Source organism: Aricia agestis, chromosome 17, assembly GCF_905147365.1.
Source record: "Aricia agestis chromosome 17, ilAriAges1.1, whole genome shotgun sequence".
Classification (NCBI taxonomy): Eukaryota; Metazoa; Arthropoda; class Insecta; order Lepidoptera; family Lycaenidae; genus Aricia; species Aricia agestis.
Window position 1 is genome coordinate 196,891 of NC_056422.1, and position 24,221 is coordinate 221,111.

The 24,221-nt window shown below is 39.4% G+C and overlaps 2 protein-coding genes across 4 annotated transcripts; one reads left to right on the forward strand and one right to left on the reverse strand.

The window, feature by feature from the left end:
* Positions 1-254: 254 nt before the first annotated feature.
* Positions 255-12,446, reverse strand: LOC121735221 (ring canal kelch homolog). Of its 2 annotated transcripts, none has more exons than XM_042125962.1 (5): positions 12,122-12,446; positions 9,773-9,826; positions 8,775-9,174; positions 3,804-5,066; positions 255-588 (listed from the first exon to the last, which is right to left on the reverse strand). In XM_042125962.1, the coding sequence occupies exons 1-5, from the start codon at positions 12,160-12,162 to the stop codon at positions 448-450; spliced, it is 1,899 nt and encodes a 632-aa protein (XP_041981896.1). In that variant the 5' UTR covers positions 12,163-12,446; the 3' UTR covers positions 255-447. The 2 variants fall into 2 exon arrangements, with proteins under 2 accessions (XP_041981896.1, XP_041981895.1); XM_042125961.1 differs by having other exon boundaries at positions 9,773-9,868.
* Positions 12,447-13,488: 1,042 nt separating this feature from the next.
* On the forward strand, positions 13,489-16,784 carry LOC121735220. Of its 2 annotated transcripts, XM_042125960.1 has the most exons (5): positions 13,489-13,892; positions 13,987-14,058; positions 14,140-14,223; positions 14,612-14,695; positions 14,788-16,784. In XM_042125960.1, exons 1-5 carry the CDS (start codon positions 13,802-13,804, stop codon positions 16,647-16,649), a joined length of 2,193 nt encoding a protein of 730 aa, XP_041981894.1. In that variant the 5' UTR covers positions 13,489-13,801; the 3' UTR covers positions 16,650-16,784. The 2 variants fall into 2 exon arrangements, with proteins under 2 accessions (XP_041981894.1, XP_041981893.1); XM_042125959.1 differs by having other exon boundaries at positions 13,987-14,223.
* The last annotated feature ends 7,437 nt before the right edge of the window (positions 16,785-24,221 follow it).

The window sequence follows — 24,221 nt, forward strand, 5'->3', positions numbered from 1 at the left end:
CGATTAACGAGCTAACGAGATTTCCCAAGATATTCGGAGATTCGCTCAGTCCTGCGCCCGGTCGGGCGCGCCGTCTTCGGCCGAGCCCGAGTCGGAGACGGAGGCGGTCTCGGACAGGTCCGCCTCCTCGTCGAGCGGCTCGTGCGTCGGCGCGGGCGGGGGCGGGGGTGGGGCGGCGGCGGGCGGCGCGGCGCGGGGCGGGGCGTCGATGGTGCCGCACGAGGCGGCGAGCGCGCGGGGCAGGCGCGGCGCGGGCGGGCGTCGCGGCACGGTGCCGGCGCGGTGCTCGTTGAACTCGAGCGTCTGGCTGGCGCGGCGGTGGCGGCGGCAGGCGTGCCAGCAGGCCGCGCCAACCGGCTCGTAGCCGTCGTCGTCGTCGTCGTCGGCGGGGCGGCGGCAGGCGCGCGTGTTGGCGTAGTGCGGCGCGGGGGGCGCGGGGGGCGCGGGTCAGGCGGCCAGCTCGACCACGGCGACGCCGGCGTAGGAGCGGCCGACCGCCATGGGCGCCGCCAGCACCGACCACTGCTCCGTGCTGGGGTCGAACACCTCCACGGACGCGAGGTTAGCGGCGCCGTCGTCCCCGCCCACCTGCAAATATTTTATTTTGGTTTTTTATTTTTTAAATAATGAGTGTAGAACAGTCTAGAATGTTAAATTATGCTGTGCATTTTATACCAATATTTCGCTGAGATTTTATTAAGGACGCCCGCGCCGTTACTTAATAAAATCTTAGGGTGGATTCGCGGTGTACCAGTCTGGTCCACTGCACGAGGTTCGCGCGTCACGGCTTTTCGGCGCCGCGGCTAAACGAATCAAAAATGTCTGATAATAATCGCAGGAGAAACTATTTCCGTGTTTGGGTGTTTTAATAATAATTTAACAATTCCAGAATTGTCCTGATTACTGATTACTTGTTGAACAGGAAAGGTACTACTCACTTATTCTAGCAAATAATTTTTACTTGATGATGAGATAAGTACCTACTTCATACTAGACCCTACTTACTTCTTTTTTATTGTAATTATTAGTTTTTTATAACACAGAGGAAGTAGGTAGGTCTACTTTCCCACTAGAACATAGTATAAGAGAATGTTTTAGGTACTTTTGATCCGTCAACTAATTTGCCGCTATTGCTTTGTTTACGTTTAGTAATGCCGATTTCTCTGTATTGTAGGTATATAAACTAACTACTTACAGAATACAGACTACAGTCAATTAGTTGTTTTTAATCGTAATTAAAAATAAGTAATTGACTAATAATAGTAAATCAGATATATATGTCGCAGCCGACTGGTTTAAATAGCCGTTCAATCAAACAGCTAGCCCTTTGACTGAACAACGCCATTCAATTACACGGCTTTACGTCGTTTAGTCGACTTGTTGACTACAACGTTCAACACTACAGCTAGACGACGCTTAGCCAACTGGTTTAATGGCAAATTAACTAGGGTGACCATTAGTTTAATATGTAATTTAGGAGAATAGGAAAACTTTTTTTATTTTATTGAAAAATTATTCTCGGATTAAGTTTAAGGGGTGACCAAAAGTTTAATGCAATAAGTAAAAATAAAAAATTCTGAGGCGTGTTTTGCGACGGTCGCCGGCTGCTGCCGCAGCACAGTCACTAACCTAACCTAACCTACTTTTGGACTTTCTGGATTGTGTTTGTTTTTGTTTTGGCGGGGGACTGCGCCCCCTGAGCCCCCCTTTTATTTGATGACGGTCGCCGGCTGCTGCCGCAGCACGCTCGCTGCGCTCGCTCGGCTCCCTCTGTGTTGTGGTCTAAGTTCTAACCTAACCTAACCTAACCAACTTTTGGACTTTCTGGATTGTGTTTGTTTTTGTTTTGGCGGGGGGCTGTGCCCCCCGAACCCCCTCTTTCGGGGGGCTGAAAAAACTGTATTCTAACTAATTTTGAACATATTTAGCACATGCAATAATTATAGCTGATTTATTATTTATGGAATTGCAATAAATACCTTGGTGATGTATTTCATAATCCCGTAATTTCTCCTCGAATATTTGTTGAAATTTTGATTCACTCGTATGTGCCTCCATAATTTTTGTCTCTTTAATAACACTTGTATCATCATCATATCAGCCTATAGTCGTCCACTGCTGGACATAGGCCTCTCTCAATGAACTCCAAGATGACCGATCTCCTGCTACTCGCATCCAACATGGGCCTGCAACTAAGCGGAGATCGTCGTCCCACCTAGTTGGAGGTCGACCTACACCCCGATTTCCCAGCCTTGGTCTCCATTCCAGAGTAAGTTTACTCCAGCGACCTTCTTTCTTTCGTTCTTCGAGCTACGTGACCAGCCCAGTTCCACTTCAGCGTACTGATTCTCTGCACTATGTCGGTGACTTTAGTTCTTTGACGAATTGTTTCATTTCGAAGCTTATCCGCCAAAGAAACTCCGATCATAGCGCGTTCCATAGCACGCTGAGCGACGGAAAACTTACGAGCTAGCCCTGCTGTAAAAGGCCAGGTTTCCGCCCCGTAGGTCATAACGGGAAGCACGCATTGATCGAAGACTTTCGTCTTCAAGCTCTGCGAAATATGCGACGTGAGAATGTGGCTTAGCTTCCTGAATGCTGCCCAACCCAACTGTATCCTCCTATCGGTTTCTCTCTCGAAGTTATGTCTACCTACCTGCAGTATGTGCCCCAAATAGACATATTCCGTTACGACTTCGAGAAAGACACCGTTAACTGCAACCAGTCTCGGGAGAACATGTTCGTTGTACATGACTTTCGTCTTGTCCAAGTTCATCCCGAGACCGATCCGCCGGGAAGATTCATTTAGGTCGTTCAACATTTTCTGCAAGTCCTCCAACGATTCTGCCAATATGACGATATCGTCAGCGAAACGAAGGTGTGAGAGGTACTTGCCATTAACGTTTATGCCACATCCTTTCCAGTTTAGGGTCTTGAAGGCGTCCTCTAACGCATTTGTGAACAGTTTCGGGGAAATAATATCCGCCTGTCTCACTCCTCGATGCAAATAGATTGGCCTTGTTGTGGCCCCCTGTACTCGGACGGACATAGACGCGGAATTATATAGACCTTTCAAAACTTCGACGTAACGTAGTGTTGAACGTTTTGAGCGACTAAAATATTCAATCTAAAAGCTAGACGTGTGATTGAATGGCGTTGTTCAATCAAAGGGCTAGCTGTTTGATTGAACGGCTAATTAAACCAGTCGGCTGCGACATATCAATAAACAGTTATCATTTTAAGGCTGTTTCTATAATCAATCATGATTATCAGCGTGTAAGGTGTACAGACCCGTACAGTAATTATAACGCGGATTGGGCCGGAGTTAACCTACTTCCCCTCCTTTTACTATGATCTCAATAGAGAAACACATAATATGCCAGCATGACCTAACTTAGCAATTAGGGTTGGACGGTTGACTACATCAAAGGCTTTAGAAAAATCTGTATGTAACTTTCTTGTTTTCCAATGCGTCATACTCATAAATATCCGAGACGTAACCTATAAGATTTTAAGTAGTCGATTCACCTGGGAGAAATCCGTGTTGGTTTATATCAATTTTTCTTTCGATGTAGCTTGTTTTTCACAATTTTTTCGAGCAGTGATATGATAGTTCGATTATTAAATAAATAATGAAAACTGTAGTTGAAGAATAATAGCAGCGTCGTTTATTATTATTATTTATTTCGTTTGCTTTTTTTGATGACGTGTAAGAAATTTGCGTAGCACGGAGTGTGAGACTTGTCACGAAACGTTTTTGGGAATCATAAAATATAGTAAATAATAATAATCGGGCGACTCACCACGTAGAGGCGGTCGAGGTATGCGGCGACGCCGGCGTTGCGGCGCGCGTGCGCCATGGGGGCGGCCGGCGCCCAGCCCGAGTTCGGGCGGTACCGCTCCACGCTGCGGCGCACCGCCGGCCCGTCGTGCCCGCCCAGTGCGTACAGCGCGCCGCCCGCCACGCCCACGCCCGCGCCCGAGCGCCGCGCCGCCATCTCCGCCGCCGGCTCCCAGCGGTCCGCCGCCGGCTCGTACACCTCCACCGTGTGCAGGCACTGCCGCGATGCGCCGTCGTACCCGCCCACCGCGTACACGCGCCCCTCCAGCACGCCCACGCCCACCGACGACCGCCGCGTGCTCATGCCGGCGATCGCCCGCCACACGCCCTCGCGCGTGTCCAGCATCTCCGCCGAGCTCAGCCCCGTCGCGCCGTCGAACCCGCCCACCGCGTAGATCACCGGCCCCACCGCCGCCACGCCGAGCGTCGACCGGCGCGCCAGCAGCGGCGGCCCCGGCGCCCACGAGTCCGTCGCCACGTCGTACACGTCCACCGAGCGCACCCGCAGCGTGCCGTTGAACCCGCCCACCGCGTACAGCCGCCCGCCGACCGCCGCCACGCCCGCCCGACACCGGCGCGTCGGCAGCGGCGCCGCCGGCCGCCATCGCGCGCCGGCCAGCTCCCACGCCTCCACGTCGCGGATCGCCTTGGGCGCCTGCCCGCCGACGGCCAGCAGCGCGCGCGGCGGGCGCGGCGGGCGGCGCGGGCGCGCGCGCGGGCACGCGGCTGCGGCGGCGGCGCGGCGCTCGGGCCGCAGCAAATGGAAGGTGAGCGCCTCGATGAGCAGGTCCTTGACTCGCAGCGGCGCGGAGGCGAGCGGCTCGGCGGCGGCGCGCTGCACGAGCGCGTCGCGCGGCAGCAGCGGCAGGCGCACGTGCTCGAGCAGCGCGCCGAGGTGCGGGCGGCGGGGGGCGGGGTCGTGCGCGAGCCAGCGCAGCGCGGCGTCGAGCACGGCCTCCTCGTCGGGCACGGCGAGGCGGTCGCTGTCGAGGAGGCGCGCCAGGGCGTCGGCGTCGAGCGCGAGGAACTCGTCGCCCTGCAGCACGTCGGCGAAGTGGCGCTCGACGTAGGCGGCGGCGACGGCGGCGAGGTCGGCGCACGCGTGCAGCTCGGCGAAGGCGCGGATGCCGAGCGCGTTGTCGGGCGCGAGCGCGGCGGCCAGGAAGCGGCAGGCGGCGGCGCGCGCCCCGCCCACCTGCAGCAGCGACGCGCCCGACAGGATGCCCTGCACCACACACCATGACACCACACGCACTGACGTGATACAACAACACGACATTTCTTTTTGTTTTTTAATTTATTTATTAAGGCAAAAAGTTTTTTTACAAATATGATTACAAATAAACCTAAATTACCATTAATTGCTAAACTATGAAAAATTTAAAGGATGCGTTTGTTAAGTAACAGTCGCGATCACAAAACTAATGACAATGCCTAATCTTATATCTTTAAACGAGCAATAATTTTTGTGTATATATATATAATTGGAATCTCAGAATCGGCTCCAACGATTTTCATGCTAGCCAGGAATCATTTTTAGAAAATGTCTTTTTATTCGTGTTCTATCGATAATCGATAAACTGAAAAATATGACTCTTCCTGACATCTATTGGCGAATAATAATACTATTTTGTGAGCAACTAATCGCTTTAACGACACAACAGCTAAAGCTATTCCAGCAGATGGCGTTGTTAAATAACACGAAGCCAAGTGTTTGCTATACCAAGCTAAGCTCGGTCATCCAGGTACTGGGTTAATAATACACAACAATAATGTGGACTTACAAATTACTACTAATAATTACAATTCAGACAGCTCGCTAACTTGTCTCTTATAATAGCGCAGCTTTGAGGAGATGTCTACTTTGCATAATTTTTTTTAATATAACGTGTGCAAGAACGCTTGAGAATTGCATAATTTCTATGGTAAAATGGAATGTGAAAAGTGTCTTTAGAACGTGAGGAAAAAGATCGAGGAACTTTGAAATGTACCAGACTTAATAAGTCTGGGGAGCTGGTATAATTTTTCAATTTCATAAAGGAAAATAGCATCTAGGTAGTCACGTCTGGACTCTGAAGCACAAAGACTGCATGTGATGTAGTTTGATGCTTTGTTTGTAATATGTGTGTTTTAGGGATTGCAATCCGGCGTCATTTTCAATCCGGACCGGATTTGACCGGATTCCCATCAATCCGACCGGATTGATGAAACTAAACTGAAAAGTAAAAATCATCCTAATTTTTGCATTTTAGTTCAAAGACAAGGCATTTGCATCTGTTGTAGATGACATAATTTTTTTTTCAAAGCGAAGTTACCACTTTTCATATACCGTAGTGATTCGTACATGATTTCAAATATGCGTATAGTTGTCCAAGCATATACACGGCATTCTCGCAACATAGTCGGCCTAGTCCAGAGGAATGAGCAGATCAGTACGTCTGGGACTAAACCAAGTGAGAGCTTCCTCACGATGTTTCCATACGAGCTTCCGTATTATGCACTTGAGATCTGAAAAATATGTCTCATTAGTTCACGCCTCCACCCGGGATCGAATCAGCACCCTCTCCAGTGCGAATCATACGTCTACCCACTAGGCCACAAACGCTCTATTAGTTCAAAATAATTGAGTTATTCAAGTGTCATTAAACTTATATGTGGGTTGTTCATAAAAATAAATCATAAATATACATTTTTTTTTAGTTTTGACCCAAATCAATGCAAAGAATTATAGACATCAAGAAAATAATTAAGACTTAGCTGTAGTTAATAGCGAGTTGGTATTAATTATATTAACGATTTGTTACTTATAATTTAAAAGTAACTAATCAACTAATGCGAAAAGGAGATCAGAAGACCTATAGGTATGGCCAAGAATGCAATGTCGCAACTCCAAAGAATATGGAAAGATCGTAACATCTCACGGAAGACAAAAATCAAACTTGTCCAGTCCTTAGTTTTCTCCATATTCACCTACGGAGCGGAGACGTGAACTCTTAAGAAAGCGGATCGCGATCAAATTGACGCCTTCGAGATAAGGTGCTGGCGGAAAATGCTCCAAATTCCATGGACCGCCTTTCGTACCAACGTCTCCATCCATCCTTAGTGACTTAAAGATAAAAACAAGACTGTCGTCGATATGCCTACGAAGAGTTTTGGATTTCTTTGGTCACATCGCAAGAAAGGATGGCCATAACCTTGAACATCTTGTGGTTACAGGCAAAGTTGACGGTCGCCGTTCAAGAGGCCGAAGCCCTATCAGATGGTCTGACCAAGTGCGCACTACGCTAGACACCAGCCTTCATGATATTTCATGAGGAGGAGGAATCAACCAAAGTGTGACTACCAAAGCGTCACCTGTTAAACTACTTCTAATAAAGCTGCTTATGGCTGAAAGGCCCTTACCGCTCCTATTCAAACACTAGTGTACTAATTCGCTTTATTGTCAGCAAAATATTATCATAAATAACAAGATAAAGCTTAAACACCACGCGTAACGTATTTGAAGCACCTTTTTCATGCAACGACCATATCAGTTTGCTACCAATTACTAACACCGGATCCGGTCTCCGGATCCGGTATATTGGGACCGGATCCGGTAACCGTAAAATGATACCGGATCCGGTGAAATTCCGGATCCGGTTTTCCAGATTGCCATCCCTAGTTTGTTTTTAGAGTGGTAATTAAGGTATTTTATCAACGTTTTTTTGGACTTTTTCCAATCTCTGAACGTGGACGTTATAACTGGGACTCCACCACGCTACCGAATACGAGAACACTGCGCACAAGACATGTAAAGCGTTTCCAAAGTGTTACCCCTACGGAAAGGCTTCTGAGACGGATTATAAGACCCAATGCTTTAAATGCCTTCGTCACTATCCCTATCATTACGTAAATTTAAATGCAATTTAGCATCTATATAGATGCCGAGATCACGCACCTCAGAAACACGATCGATAGGTCTACCTAACATCTTGTACTCGTAAGATGGCGGGGTATGCTTCCTTGTGAAAGTTACATAACAACATTTATCGGTATTTAGATGAAGTTGATTACTTTTACAGTACAATTCCAATGATCTTAAATCTTCTTGTAGTAGTTCACAGTCGTCCTTGGAATCTATAATTTTGAAAATTTTAGTGTCGTCTGCGAAGGCCGTAGACGGTAGAGCAAGTGACGAGAATTTTGGAAGCAAATCTCGATATGGTACACGTACAAATTGAAGAGGATCGGACCGAGATGCGAACCCTGAGTGATTCCAGGCGTGATCGTAATGAAGTCAGAAATACAGGCCCTCAATGCCGCTACCTTGCTGCGATTACTGATATAGGAGCAGATCCATCTCCACAGATCACCATGTATGTAGCGATTCTAGCGAGCTAAGCTAAGCTAGAAAGGGTGGAATGGTTGATTCTATCAAACGCTTTCGAGCAATCCGTATACACGGCATCTACCTGATGGCCGGCATCCAAAGCAATGAGCAGGTAGTCAGTGTATTGCGTAAGATTTGTACAGACTTCGCGTCCATGAAAGAACTCGTATTGTTCGGTAGCATGACGCAATGCAGTTGTAAGTGATTCAGTTGTATATTATGTATTAATGTTTCAGTTGTAAGTCTGTATTGAGAGATATCGTGTTCGTCCCCTCCTTTTGGGATGTGTGTGATAATCGCCCTTTTTCATATATTTGGAAAGCACCCTTCGGCAATAGATTTTTGATAAATTGTAGTTAATGGAACTGAAGATTCCTTACTTAATTTTTTGATTAAGATCGGTGAATCCTATCGTAAATTCGTAACCGTCCCTTTTGTTGGCATCTAATTGTTAAAATTGCTTAAGTACCATTTTTTGCTTACTTATTTTTATGTTTTGTGTTTCTTAAATTGAATTCCAATGAGTAGTCATCGGGCACGTATAACTCTGTGCGGCGGTCGTACCTGTACGTTGTCCTCGGTGATGTGGAGGGAGTCGGGGTCATAGACGTAGTCGACGATGGCGGCGAGCGCGGCGGGCTCCACGCCCTGGATGGTGACGGAGGGGCGGTCGCGCTCGTCGAAACCCGTGAACATGGCACGGAAGTAGGGCGAGCTGGCGGCCAGCACGGCGCGGTGCGCGCTCACCGGCGCGCCCGGCTCGCCGCCCCCCTCCCCGCCCGCCGCCGCGTACAGACGCACGTCGCACAGCGCCGCGTCGCGCCGCAGTCGCGCCAGCGCACCGAGCAGCGCCGTCGCGTGCGCCGCCGCCGCGCCCCCCTCCCCACCCTCCCCGCCCTCCCCGCCGCCACGCCGCTGCGACGACTCATCCAACGACGACTGCGACGCGCACCGCTCCAGCAGGCTGCGGACACGTTACACACGTACTGTACCACTTGAAAAAATTTGTTTTCTTTATTCAGAACACATACAGTCATAATATTATAGTAAAGCACTGAAATGACGCAGGTAGAAAAGGACTTGAAGGCGTTACGAGCCGAATCATGGCAAGATGTCGCACAGGATCGAAAGAAATGGCGTGTGCTTGTGTCAGAGGAAAAGATTCGATTTGGGTGGCTGCGCCGCAGTATCTATTTCGATTAATATATAATTAGAAAAATTACAAGAGAGCACACACTACAAAAAAAAATCCCCCTTGCTAGTAAATTATTTTTTATTGAAAGGTTCACAAACTGGCTGTATCACTGTAATATGATGAATACTCGTAAGTCGTAACGATGGATGTGGTTCGGGTTGGTGCAACAAATATCATTTGTAAATGAGTATTCATAGCCTGGGATGTAGTAATATGTGGCCTGGGTATATCAGTACCTGTTTCTATTCTGTGTTATAGCAGGAAGTCAAGGAGAAGGTGAATATATGTCTCGTCCTTCTCACAGAACCTGCGTGCAAGTGTACATAATATATTGCTAGTGACAACGATACCGGCCGAACCCCAATACCTGTATCTCCCACGGTCGCCATCTCCCTCCGCCGCGCTGTTCTGCTCTGCTCCGCTGTAAACATTGTGTTGGTCTCTTTCGTCAATTTGTTCTCGTCTTAAACAAAGCGATACACAATATCATTCTAAAGTTTAATATCTTCATCTTCTTTTGGCGTATGCCTCCCCGTAAAAGTATAATATTCTCTTTAATTAAATATTCTCTTTAATTAAATGTGACTATATTACTACTTATGTTACTTGGGTGACGCTGATATATTAATATAATATTATGAAATATAATATACCAAATAAAAGAAAATTCAAAATAACTTAGAACTGAGGTAAATTTAGGAGTAAATGAGAATGGAGTTTGTGAGTAGTTATGTATTAACACATTACAGTCGGGGCATATTAAGGTCACATTTGACATATTAATCTCCATAGTGAGGTGAGCTGCTTAAAAACATTGACCAAAATGAATAAATCAATACGGACTTGAAATAAAATATTTGAATTTTATATGTTATTTGTAAAACCAAAAACGAATTCCTGTCCCATTATTACCTTTTTCTTTTGTAAAGTCAAGGAGCAAAATAAGACAAACATAATTTACAAGAAAACTTGCATTTATTCACATGAATTATAAAAACTGTTAAGTATTATCATTATTCACTTCACATAAATATGTGTTACTTTTCACAACGTGGTAATTAACTTATGGGAATATTTCGTTACAAGTAATTCTACTTATTCAATTTCGATTTTTAGAGTAACATCCCTAGAGTTTAAAAAGAAAAAAGGTCAGCTGACGTAACATTGTAATGACATTCAATTATTAATATCAGAATTTGTTTATATTTGTTTAAAATTGTTTATCAGTGACAGCAAATTGTTAAATAATTCTTATCGGGCATATTTACAATAAATATGTAATTGTAATTGAAAAAAGGTTAGTCAATTGTGCAGTTATAACAAAACAAAATTATTTCTTTTTTATGCACATCGCTACAAGGTTACGATGTGCAATTTTGATGAACTGTCAAATGTGACCTATTAAAATGCCCCGACTATAACACACATGGTGACCCAGTCATTGACTTGGGTGCAGAGATAAACTCATAATATCTAAACAAATATTAAACTGGTTTAGACACCAGCTATTTAATTATTTCAATTATTTTCTACAGATGTAATATTGTGAAGTTATTTGGGTGTATAATTATGTTGACTATGTCTGACTTTCTGTCTTATACATAAAGTTAATTTACCTAGCGGAATAGAGGAACAAAGGCCTGAGCAAGAGAGATGTCACTATCAGTAACACTGCGTGGTAAAAAGAGACGTGTGATACATGACAGCAGCACTCGTTTTTTGACATCCAGTCGGCACGTGCTGCACGTTGACAATTTAATCTCATAGAAATCATGTTCAATCATGCTGGTGTAAGTGTATACGTACACATATTTTTACACACAGATGAAACCAATTTCGCTGTCAAACAGCTCGAGATTGTTGCTCCATTCCGCTAGGTATATTAACTTTATGGTCTTATAACATTATGTGGTAAGAAATAAATAATTTATTATTATGTTATATTTGGGTCACATTTTTCTTGTCACAACGGAAATTAATATTAAAACAGCCAATCTCAGAACATAAAACATTATGGTACCGAATAGTGTTGCCAACTTAGTGGAATTTCCACTAGATCTGGTGGTTTAGACGTACCTTTCGGCGGGAAAAATTTGGTTTTAGTGGCTAGTGGATTTCTTAGTGGATTAGATTATTTAAGTTAGTGTTAGCTTCGACGTTAAACCACTAGTTTTTTTATTATGTTTCTAACCCTTGAAGACACACACTGGAAATCACATTCTAACGCTGATATAGAGCGATTATTTAGCATGATGAATGTTGTCAAGACTTAACAGAGAAACCGGATGAAGGGTCGCCTTTCTTTCGTGCAAGGTTAGCATGCGAAGGCAAATGCTGTAATAACAACATAATACCAAATGCCGTATTACAAAAATTAGAACTAAAGAAATATATTCTTCACAAACTGAACAAGTAAATGACAATGATTCCTCTGAAGATGTTCATCTTTACTCTTTAGTTAAGTACCTACTTTTACATAGGTAACTAAAGTTTTCCTTTTTGTAGTAACAAAAATAATTATTTCGTGGTTTGAGAGGCCATTTTGGTTTTAGCGGTTTCTGGTGGTTTACGCTGCTGAATTTGGTGGGTTAGTAAAAAAAAGTTGGCAACACTGGTACAGAATTAAAAACAAGAATTTCATAGTTCAAACAATAGTCGTAGGAGGTGGCCATAACAACACAACAATTATTTATTTAACAACAATGTCTGTGCTCACCTGGCGCGGTCGCGGTCCGATTCCTCGTTATTTCCCTCCATCGCTAACAATGACTAAGCCGTTTGTCGTTCACTAGCTTCAAAATACATTATTGTAAGAAATACACTTAGGTTTTTGTAGGACTGTCCAGACAATCAACTGATCATTGTTTTGTCGAGAAGCTCGTTAACCTTTTTCCCGATTATTGCCATGAACCGTTTAGACAGTATTATGTTAATAAATATATATAATATTCACTTTTTGACCTCGAAAACCCTCAATTTGTAAATAATATATTATGGTTGTAAAAATTTGTAAACCAAGGAATTAGGGAACTGATGCATAGAATTTATATTGTCAAACTATTTCTTCTTCTTCTTCGTGAACTGTCAATTACTTTTGACAGCTTTCTTTTTTTTCTTTTTATGGCACAATATAACCATGGTCAGTGTCAAGTAAATGGCGCGGGCGGGAAAACTATTATTTTTTTTTAGGCCGTTTTAATTAGAGCCACGACGCGAAATTCGCGTCGTGGCTCTAATGAAAACGGCCACGACGCGTTCTGGCAATCACAAAAAAAAAAAAACAATACCTACGCGAAATTCGTGTTGTGACTGATATGCTATTCGTTTTTCTTGATATATGTGTATATTAGATAAGATTAGATATTAGATTAGATTTAATGTGTCGTTTTGTTTACGTTTCTCGTAGGTATTTGGAATTTATTTCAGAGATAGCTTCCGTCCGCTACTTCATTTTAAAACTGCGATTAATCTCCTAAAATATTTACTTACTAGTTACTTACTTAAAAATCGAATGATAATAACCTAGGTAAGGTATACTTATTTAAATATTTTAGTAAGTATGACGTATAAAAAATTTTGTTAGTACATCTTGTGATGATTGATTTCGATGAATCTACGACCTTATTTACTTACTTTGAAATAAATATTACTTACTTATGAATTATGAGCTTTTATTCAAGAAACTATACCTACTTTCACAATTGAAGGGGTGAGTGGACAAAGGTGTTATCTGACAAAATTTAAAAAATATACTTTTTCGAATGAACATAGGTTTTATGTGATGATAAACCGAATGATGAACTAAAAAAGCGCAAATTTTCATTCTTTTCAGAAATACAGATCTTGACAAAGGTGATATCTGACAAACACGTAACATTACCGAACTGCAAATGTGGTATGAGCTGATACATTTTCGAAAGATCAATAACATAAATACATTTTGAATAATATAAGGTCATATCTACCAATGTGCCTATTGCATATTCGCACGCATAACACGATTTTAAGTTTAAAAAATAAACAAAGGTGTTATATGTTCTTTATTATCTTTGTTCATACTAAATTAAATAATATTTTTTTAAAAATCCTTATACCAATGGTGATTTTGTCTTTAAATTCCATTGTTGGAATTTGTCTAATTAAAAAATTTTTTTTATTGTTTATGGTTGAAGCATTTTACAACCTTTGTCACATTTCCGATCACACTTTTTTTGACAATGACATTTCGTTCGATATCCCGCCTTGGTTTGATCCCATCCCGCCAAACGGAACGAATTAACGAATGACAGTTTGATATTGTCAAAAAGTTTCATAACTTCGTGAGACGTGAGATTGTTTTTTATAGTTATAGTTCTGTTATTATTTGATTGTGTAGATAAAGTGTAGATAAACCACTATGTCATTAAATTCACGTTCACGGCAAATATTGAGTTTAGTGTTGAGCAATGAAAATACAAGGAATACAGAAAATGTGAGCTGCGAGACAGGTTTGTACTACTTCAAAAAACTAATTTAGTTTATATAAAAAGGCATTAGTGTTGTATTTTACATATTTCTGTCCTAAAATATTATTGCTTTCAGCTTCCGTCGATCAGAGAATTAGTCATTCAAGTGATTTACCAAATACGTCCAGTACAAACGACGTTGCAAACAGTAAGTATGGAAACTTAATTAATTGTAGTATTCTGTGGCAAAAAGACATATTTTTTCACTACCTTTGTTGCTTACTTTCAGATACTGAAAATATTCAGAATGATTGCTATGTCCCAACGAAGTGCCATTCTCCATCTATTTTAGTTGTCGATCACATTGAGCAAGGTTAGTAAAAATGTAGTGAATTTGACACATAATATGTGTAGTAGTATATTAGTAGTTAGTATATTATACTAATTATTAGCCATTGTCTGTGACTTTGTCGCGCAGGATATACCTATATAAAAATGTATTTGCTATTCTGAAGTATAAGCTACCACTGAAAATTAATGAAACTACAATATTATTGAACTTTCATTAATTTTTAGTAGTTTTGTGTGAAAACATAATAAACATCCACACATTCTATACTTATAGGGGTAGGTATAACTATATTCAGGTATTTGGGATTATATTGTATTAAGTATCTAATTTATTATTACTAAGAAAATTAATTCTAAATGACTTTGTTTAAACTATTTAGTGATTATAAAATTGTTAACTTTTTTTATAGGTAATGAAGACATTTGTAATAACCAGGATACACCACAGGAATATGGTTCCCAAGATAGTGATGATAATAATAATTCACCTATTTGTAAGTATTCGTTCCATTTACCATACTAAAAGTATACTTTATTGGTATGATTTGTTGAGCAGGATTTAATTTGTACATCAATTTCATTTTAGCACCAGAAGAACCCTACAGTCCTGCTAGTACCGATCATGAATATATACCATCATCTTCATCAAACGATATTTCTGCAACTGAAATTCAGGAGGAATCTCCAATGACCAACAATATATTGCAACCGAGGAAGAGAAAAATTTTTCAGTTAAAAGAAAAGTTATCTAAGAAGAGATCAAGAAATGAAGCTGAGTGGAAACAAAATAGGAATAGTATTTTAAGACAGGAAGGCAAAGCTTATGTTACAAGGAAGGGTAAAACAATGGAAAGTAAAAAACCAAGGTTTGGTATATTATGCAAGGAAACATGCAAATATAAGTGTTATGAAAAATTTTGTGATATTGATTGTGCATCTCTCTTTTCCCAATATTATAGTTTAAAAAATAATAATGAAAAGAATATGTATCTTTCAAAATTTATAACAGTTGAAAAAGTCAAAAGAGCATTAACTAACCCAAAAAGGCAGAGATGCACAACTTATACCTATGTTCTACCAAAAGGAAGTACTAATATAAAAGTTTGTAAGACTGCATTTTCTAATATGTTTCAAATCGGTTATAGAAAGTTAGCAGTTATTCAATCAAAAATTAAATTAAATAATGTTGAAGCACTAAGAGATCAGAGAGGAAAAACTCATTCTTACAGGCACAAGGTAGATGTTGATGTAGAAAATTATATAAGCAGTCATATTAGAAGTTTTCCATCTGAAAGTTCTCATTATTCTAGAAATCAAAATATCCACAAACAGTACTTAAATCCATTACTTACAATTAAAACTATGTATTCAATGTACACAAAAAAATGTGAGGATGAAAATAAACCTACCAAATATTATATAAAGGAATGCACATATAGAAAAATATTTAACACCAAATTCAATCTTTCTTTTAGGCAGCCAAGAACAGATGTTTGTTGTAAATGTGATTCAAATACTCAAACTGAAGAACATATTGAGAACTATAAAAGAGCATTTGAGCTACAAAAACTGGAAAGGGAGATGGCGGTGTCTGGACAAAACATGACATATATTAGTTTTGATATGCAGCAGACACAGCCGCTTCCTAAAATTCCAGTATCAAAAGCTTTTTATTTAAGACAAATTTGGTTCTACAATGAAGGTATACATATAGTTGATAAAAATGGACATAGGTCCTATTTCTGCACTTGGACTGAAGACTGTGGAGGAAAGGGCAGTGTAGAAGTTCTTAGTTCGCTTTTTTACTGTTTAAGCAAGTTAGCTAATGTAGATAGTTCCCAAAACTTGTTGCTATGGTCAGATTCTGCCAGTGGCCAAAATAAGAATCAATACTTAATTGTTTTGTATCAGTACATGATTGCACAGAAATTATTTGTATCCATTGAACATAAATTTCCAGAGGTAGGTCATACATTTCTTGATTGTGACAGAGATTTTGGCCGTATAGAAAAATTATTGAGAAAGCATGAGAAAATATTTACTCCTAATCAGTATAGAAATATAATTAAAAGGGCATCTAAGAATAACTCTATCATAGAAGATATGAATCATCATTTTTATGATTTTACCAAATTAAAAAATGATTTGGGCATAGTTATACCCAATACAAATACATTAAAACAAAAAATTAACTTTAAAGGGAATGTAAAATGGATTCGCCATGAAGATTATGGTAGATATTTTTATAAGACCAACTATGACCCCTACACACCATATTTAGAAGTTTCTCTGGTAAAAAATCCTAATATTATCCCGGAAGTTGCCTTGACATGTAATAACCAAAAGGGTAAAATCTCTAAAGAAAAAATAGCTGATATAAAAACACAGCTTGAGTACATTGAAAAAGAGTCTCAATGGTATTATATAAACATTTTGAATAATGATTAATTTTTATTATTGATAGTGTTACTTGCCAACAAGTTGTAACTTCACATTTTTGACCTAGACCTTCTAAGTTGTAACGTTTTATTTATTTAAATAAAGCTTTTTCAAGTAATAATCGTTAAATTCTTTTATTTCTAACATAAGACCTTTTTAAGTTCATATAATTTAAATATGATTTATATTAAATTAAACAAAGGTGTTATGTTCCTAATTTATCAATATTTATAAAACTAAAATAATAAATACCTTTTTATGTATATTATCTAATAAATAATGATATATTCAAGGCAAATAAATACTTTGGTTTTGTTTAAAACTTAAACCATATTAGTTACATCGATTAAATATTTTACAATTTTCAAACACCCATAATCCTATTTGAACTTTTTGTTAATTAACACCTTTGTCCACTCACCCCTTCAATTAACACAATTATATATGGCTTATAATTAACTGATCACCAGAAATAGTAACATTTCACAGACAAAAATAGTAAACGATCACCAAAATACAGATTACAGACCACCATTGATATAAAATGATAACCAACACATACACACCCTAAATTATTATCTCTTAGTTTTGTTACATCCTGTATAGTTATTTTATTCTCTACGTATATCGTAAGCAAAATATTTTAATCGCTAGTACGCTAATTGCTAGATAGCCCCGCTTGGTACTACTAATATACCATATACCTAAATATTCTGTGGCCCCGCAGGCCGCAGGGGCGATAAGCAGGGGCGGAATTTTTTCGGCAGATTAGCGTCGCGTATTAGGATTCGTAGGCCAACTATGGCCTTTTCTAAAACATTCGTTTTAGCGATACACCTACTTTAGGGATAGAATTAATAAAAAATTGCTAATAGTGAATAATCTACATCCATACTAATATTATAAATGCGAAAGTATCTCTGTCTGTCTGTCTGTCTTGCTTTCACGCCAAAACTACTGAACCGATTGCAATGAAATTTTGTAGTTATTCTAGAGTCTGAGAAAGGACATAGGCTACATTTTGATGTGGGAAAATATCTTATTTCCATGAAAATTTCGATGAAAATGAATTCGCATTGCGCGTGGCCAGCGCTCATCCCGGGGGTCCTGGGTTCGAGTCCCGCAGGCGGAACAAAAAGTTTTCAATGTTCCTGGGTCTTGGATGTGTATTAAAATAAAATTTCAAAAATCTTAAACATATTTTATGTATAATATTATAAAAAATCCAGAAATATATCGATGGAATGAACATTTTAGTTCTAATACGATTCAGCAGATGGCGTTTTATTTTTTACTTTATTGTAACATAGAACTATCATACTTATTAGTTAGTATGTTTTTGTTTATAGTTTTTAATACGTTAGAATATTATGTTTAATAATATTATCACTTGGTATAATAATAATCAATCTATCTTATCTTATGTAGAACTCCTACTGCATTTCTAATCCATACTATCCATACTAATATTATAAATGCGAAAGTATCTCTGTCTGTCTGTCTGTCTTGCTTTCACGCCAAAACTACTGAACCGATTGCAATGAAATTTTGTATACAGTTATTCTAGAGTCTGAGAAAGGACATAGGCTACATTTTGATGTGGGAAAATATCTTATTTCCATGAAAATTTCGATGAAAATGAATTCGCATTGCGCGTGGCCAGCGCTCATCCCGGGGGTCCTGGGTTCGAGTCCCGCAGGCGGAACAAAAAGTTTTCAATGTTCCTGGGTCTTGGATGTGTATTAAAATAAAATTTCAAAAATCTTAAACATATTTTATGTATAATATTATAAAAAATCCAGAAATATATCGATGGAATGAACATTTTAGTTCTAATACGATTCAGCAGATGGCGTTTTATTTTTTACTTTATTGTAACATAGAACTATCATACTTATTAGTTAGTATGTTTTTGTTTATAGTTTTTAATACGTTAGAATATTATGTTTAATAATATTATCACTTGGTATAATAATAATCAATCTATCTTATCTTATGTAGAACTCCTACTGCATTTCTAATCCATACTATCCATACTAATATTATAAATGCGAAAGTATCTCTGTCTGTCTGTCTGTCTGTCTGTCTTGCTTTCACGCCAAAACTACTGAACCGATTGCAATGAAATTTTGTATACAGTTATTCTAGAGTCTGAGAAAGGACATAGGCTACATTTTGATGTGGGAAAATATCTTATTTCCATGAAAATTTCGATGAAAATGAATTCGCATTGTGCGTGGCCAGCGCTCATCCCGGCGGTCCTGGGTTCGAGTCCCGCATGCGGAACAAAAAGTTTTCAATGTTCCTGGGTCTTGGATGTGTATTAAAATAAAATTTCAAAAATCTTAAACATATTTTATGTATAATATTATAAAAATCCAGAAATATATCGATGGAATGAACATTTTAGTTCTAATACGATTCAGCAGGTGGCGTTTTATTTTTTACTTTATTGTAACATAGAACTAATCATACTTATTAGTTAGTATGTTTTTGTTTATAGTTTTTAATACGTTAGAATATTATGTTTAATAATATTATCACTTGGTATAATAATAATCAATCTATCTTATCTTATGTAGAACTCCTACTGCATTTCTAATCCATACTAATATTATAAATGCGAAAGTATCTCTGTCTGTCTGTCTATCTGTCTGTCTGTCTTGCTTTCACGCCAAAACTACTGAACCGATTGCAATGAAATTTTGTACACAGTTATTCTAGAGTCTGAGAAAGGACATAGGCTACATTTTGATGTGGGAAAATATCTTATTTCCATGAAAATATCGATGAAAATGAATTCGCATTGCGCCTGGCCAGCGCTCATCCCGGGGGTCCTAGGTTCGAGTCCCGCAGGCGGAACAAAAAGTTTTCAATGTTCTTGGGTCTTGGATGTGTATTAAAATAAAATTTCAAAAATCTTAAACATATTTTATGTATAATATTATAAAAAATCCAGAAATATATCGATGCAATGAACATTTTAGTTCTAATACGATTCAGCAGATAGCGTTTTATTTTTTACTTTATTGTAACATAGAACTAATCATACTTATTAGTTAGTATGTTTTTGTTTATTGTTTTTAATACGTTAGAATATTATGTTTAATAATATTATCACTTGATATAATAATAATCAATCTATCTTAACTTATAGAACTCCTACTGCATTTCTAATATATGTGACAAGTTGACAACAGAAGGCGCTCTAAAATAAAGGAGTTCGAGTGTACCGTGTTGGCCTATATTCCATCCAGAAAATATATCAATGCAATCAACATTTTAATTCTAATATATGAAAACAGATGGCGTTTATTTTTTACTTTATTATTGTAACAGAACTAATCATACCTACTTTACTATATAATATTGTTTTTATTCATAACTAGCTGTTGCCCGCGACATCGTCTGCGTGGACTTTAGTTAATAGTTTATAGCGCGCGGTGTCAACAAAATTTGTGTCAAATTTAAAAACTTTTTAAAACCCTGGTAAGTGGTACCCCTCTTAGGGCCGCGCAGCGCGCTACACCGGAATGGCAGCGCTGAAAGTGCTCGCCTCGCATTCCGGTGTAGCGCGGCCCTTAATTAATCAGAATACCCAAAAACAGCTGTGCAGTGTGCACATAATCTATACTAATATTATAAATGCGAAAGTATCTCTGTCTGTCTGTCAATCTCGCTTTCACGCCAAACGCCAAAAGTATCTCTGTCTGTCTGTCTGTCTGTCAGTCTCGCTTTCACGCCAAACGCCAAAACTTCCGAACCGATTGTAATGAAATTTTGTATACAGATAGTCTAAAGCCTGGGAAAGGACATAGGCTACTTTTTTACTGGAAAAAAGGGTTTTAAGGGGGTGTAAATGCGTAAATTTGTTCAAATTAAGTTAGTTCCAACAATTCATAATAGATGGCGCCGTGCGTCTTGTACATCGCGCTGACGCTTGTTCAAAAGTCTTTCTATAAGACGTGGTATCATCTTTCATTTAAGTTTCGATTTTTTTCGATTGTTATATCTATTCTACGGTATTAAATAACTCAGTACTTTATCTGTGCAGTGACGTAACCTTAAATATATCAATGATAAATAGTTTATGGGTAAAGTTGTGTAATTGGAGGGCTAAATAAGCTTTAGGCATAAAATATAAAGTTTAATATAAAAAAATGAAATACTTATTGTGTGCACACTGCACAGCTGTATTGATTTAAGGGGTACCAGGGTTTTTTATAAAAGCTTTTGACACCAATTTTGTTGACATCGCGCGCTATAAACTGAAGTCCACGCGGACGAAGTCGCGGGCAACAGCTAGTATTTTATAATTCGGAAAGAAACGATTCCATTACTGTGGTATGTGGTACATTATAAAAAGGGAAATAATAAAACGAGCGAATAAAAAATTACTTTGCGACTGATGATGAACATGCTATTTTAATAACATGAGCGGCATTAATTTGACCATAGACTTAATATAATATACTGTCGTAGGTTTATGAATCTGACTAAGCGAAAAATAAACTAAACTAACGACTAATGGATTGGATGTGGATTACGATTAATCTATTTCAGATATTGAAATTCTATCCGAGCGACTGTATTACTAAGTGAGCGACTGCAAATACATAGCGGGCAACTTCAATATTAAATATAGATTCAATTTTTCTAAGTGAGCTTATTTATTACGAGCTACTAAAAAGTTCACTTTGAGAAAACTTTTGTGAGCTGCTTTATTATTGATAATTGGTTACTGATATATTTTATATTTTGATACGTGTTTTAATGAAAACTACATATTGTTCAATGCGTGCGAATTCAAATGGGTGCGGAGCGACGAATCGTTGCAGTCAGGTGATTTGGGATGCGGACCAATACGACTTTTTTGGGTTAGGTTAGATGGCTAAGGCGGCCGGGAGCGTAGCGCAGCGTAGCTCCTGCCTTAGCCATCGTGGTTATTTTTTTGTGAACCACCCAGAAGTAGGAGTCCCGCGTAGCGGGGCCCCGTCGACTCATAGTCGAAGCCAGTTGTTTTTTTTGGTATAGGTCGCCATTAAAATTTTTAACCATTTCTTTGACGTTCCGTTAGGATTATAATTTGTGTAATTTATTAATGACTAGATGGCGCCCGCAACTCCGATGCGCCAAAACTCGTTTATCGCGGCGGAACCGTACATTTTTTCGAGATAAAAAGTATCCTATGTCCTTTCCCGGGACTCAAAGTATCTCCATGCTAAATTTCAGCAAAATCGGTCCAGCGGTTTGGGCGTGAAGAGGTAACAGACAGACAGACAGACACACTTTCGCATTTATAATATATATAAATTTATGGATTTTTATATAGAAACGGGGTTTCTCGTCACTCACAGTCAGTCGCTCAAATAATAATTCTATAACCCAAATTTAGTAATTTTGGCACTTAAAACTGTAATTTACAGTCACTCGATTAAATACTACCCTTATAAAAATATTACTTACTCAATAGATGTTCCGCGCGGCTTCGCTCGCGTAAATTAGATATGTCACAGACAAAGCCCACAAAAAATAACATATAATATTATGATCCTTCACGCAGTCTACTTCTTATCTGTGCCAACTGCCATATAACATAAAAATTGCTCAGTAGATCCTGAGATAAGCGCGTTCAAACAAACAAACAAACTCTTTCCCTTTATAATATTAGGGGGCGTCCACAAATTACGTGAGGTGTTTAGGAGGGGGGAGGGGGTCGAGCCAAATCTCATCTAATCAGTAATCTTACGTTGGGGAGAGGTCTCGGTAAATCTCACGTAAATTTTTTCTCAACAAAATAATACTATTTTGGTCCATTTCATCCAGATTGTACGTATGCTTAAGATTTAATCGTAAGCGTAATCGTTAAACGATTAAGATCATTCACAAATTCGTTCGAAAGAAAATCTACTGACTGTTAAACCAAACGTTTACGTAAGAAACCCACATTTTGAAAAATCGCACGTGAGATTTGTGGGGGGTGGGGGGTTGAATCAAATCTTACGAAATCTCACCAGGGGGAGAGGGGGTCAAAAAATTAAAAAAAAAACACCTCACGTAATTTGTGCACGACCCCTTAGTACTTAGTAGATTTACGAATTACTCACTATTTTGTAAATTTACTAAGTAATTGTAAGTGTTTACTGTTTACTTACATACGCATATAAAAATATCTCTCACAAATAAGTACTTATTATGTACGTAGCGCAACGGTTCTCAAACTTTGCTGGTGGCGGAACCTAAAAGTGAAATTTTTGACAGACGCCAAAAAAGAATGTTTTGTCTTTGAAGGAATTGTACCATCTGCATCACAGTGCAGTGTAAATAAGTACCATGGGTGTCTGATGACAATTTAAAAAATCCTACTTATATAATATTATAAAGGCGAAAGTTTGTTTGGATGTATGGATGTGTGGATGTATGGATGTATGGATGTATGGATGTATGGATGTATGGATGTATGGATGTATGGATGTATGGATGTATGGATGTATGGATGTATGGATGTATGGATGTATGGATGTATGGATGTGTGGATGTGTGGATGTATGGATGTTTGTTACTCTTTCACGCAAAAACTACTGAACGGATTTTAATGAAACTTTACAATAATATAACTTATACATCAGAATAACACATAGGCTACAATTTTAACCGACTTTCAAAATGGGGGAGGTGTTATGTTTTCTTATATTCAACGATTACTCCGCCGTTTATAAACCGATTTTCAAAATTTTTCTTTTGGTATATAGGGTATCATCCCAATTTGGTATTATATTCACAAAAGTGGTGATCTGATGAAGGATCCATAAGTAATCGAGGGAACTCCTCAAAACTTATAGGGAAACATGTGGTGACTTTGGTTTCGTGAGAAGTATTCTAAGCATATGCTACCAACAAGTAAGATTTTGCACCGAGATTTACCTGGTATACCGTGGTTCGAAAGGTGCTGAGAGAACTCCTGATTCTTTATAGATACAAGTTTGGGAGTTTCGGCGTTGTTTTAAGAACAGAAAGCATATGCTACTATGCAAATTACATTCATCATCATCACTACCATATTATACCATTTCATGTTGGATACGCTGTCGATCCTGGCGACACACGAGACACAGTGGTGGGAATGTGTGGTGGGCCAAAGCCCGTTTTTTTTTTTATGAAATAAGGGGGCAAACGAGCAAACGGGTCACCTGATGGAAAGCAACTTCAGTCGCCCATGGACACTCACAGCATCAAGAGCTGCAGGTGCGTTGCCGGCCTTCTAAGGGGTAATAGGGGAGGGTAGTGAAGGGAATAGGGGAGGGTATGGAGGAAATAGGGGAGGGTAGGGAAAGGAAAAGGGTAGGGGATTGGCCCTCCGGTAAACTCACTTACTCGGCGAAACACAGCGGAAGCGCTGTTTCACGCCGGTTTTCTGTGAGGACGTGGTATCTCTCCGGTCGAGCCGGCCCATTCGTGCCGAAGCATGGCTCTCCCACGTCAAAAAAAAAACATTTCATAGTCTTTTAGATCAAGACTCGAGTTTGTCAAGCGATAATTTAAAAAAATTTACACCTACCTAATATTATAAACCTGAAGAGT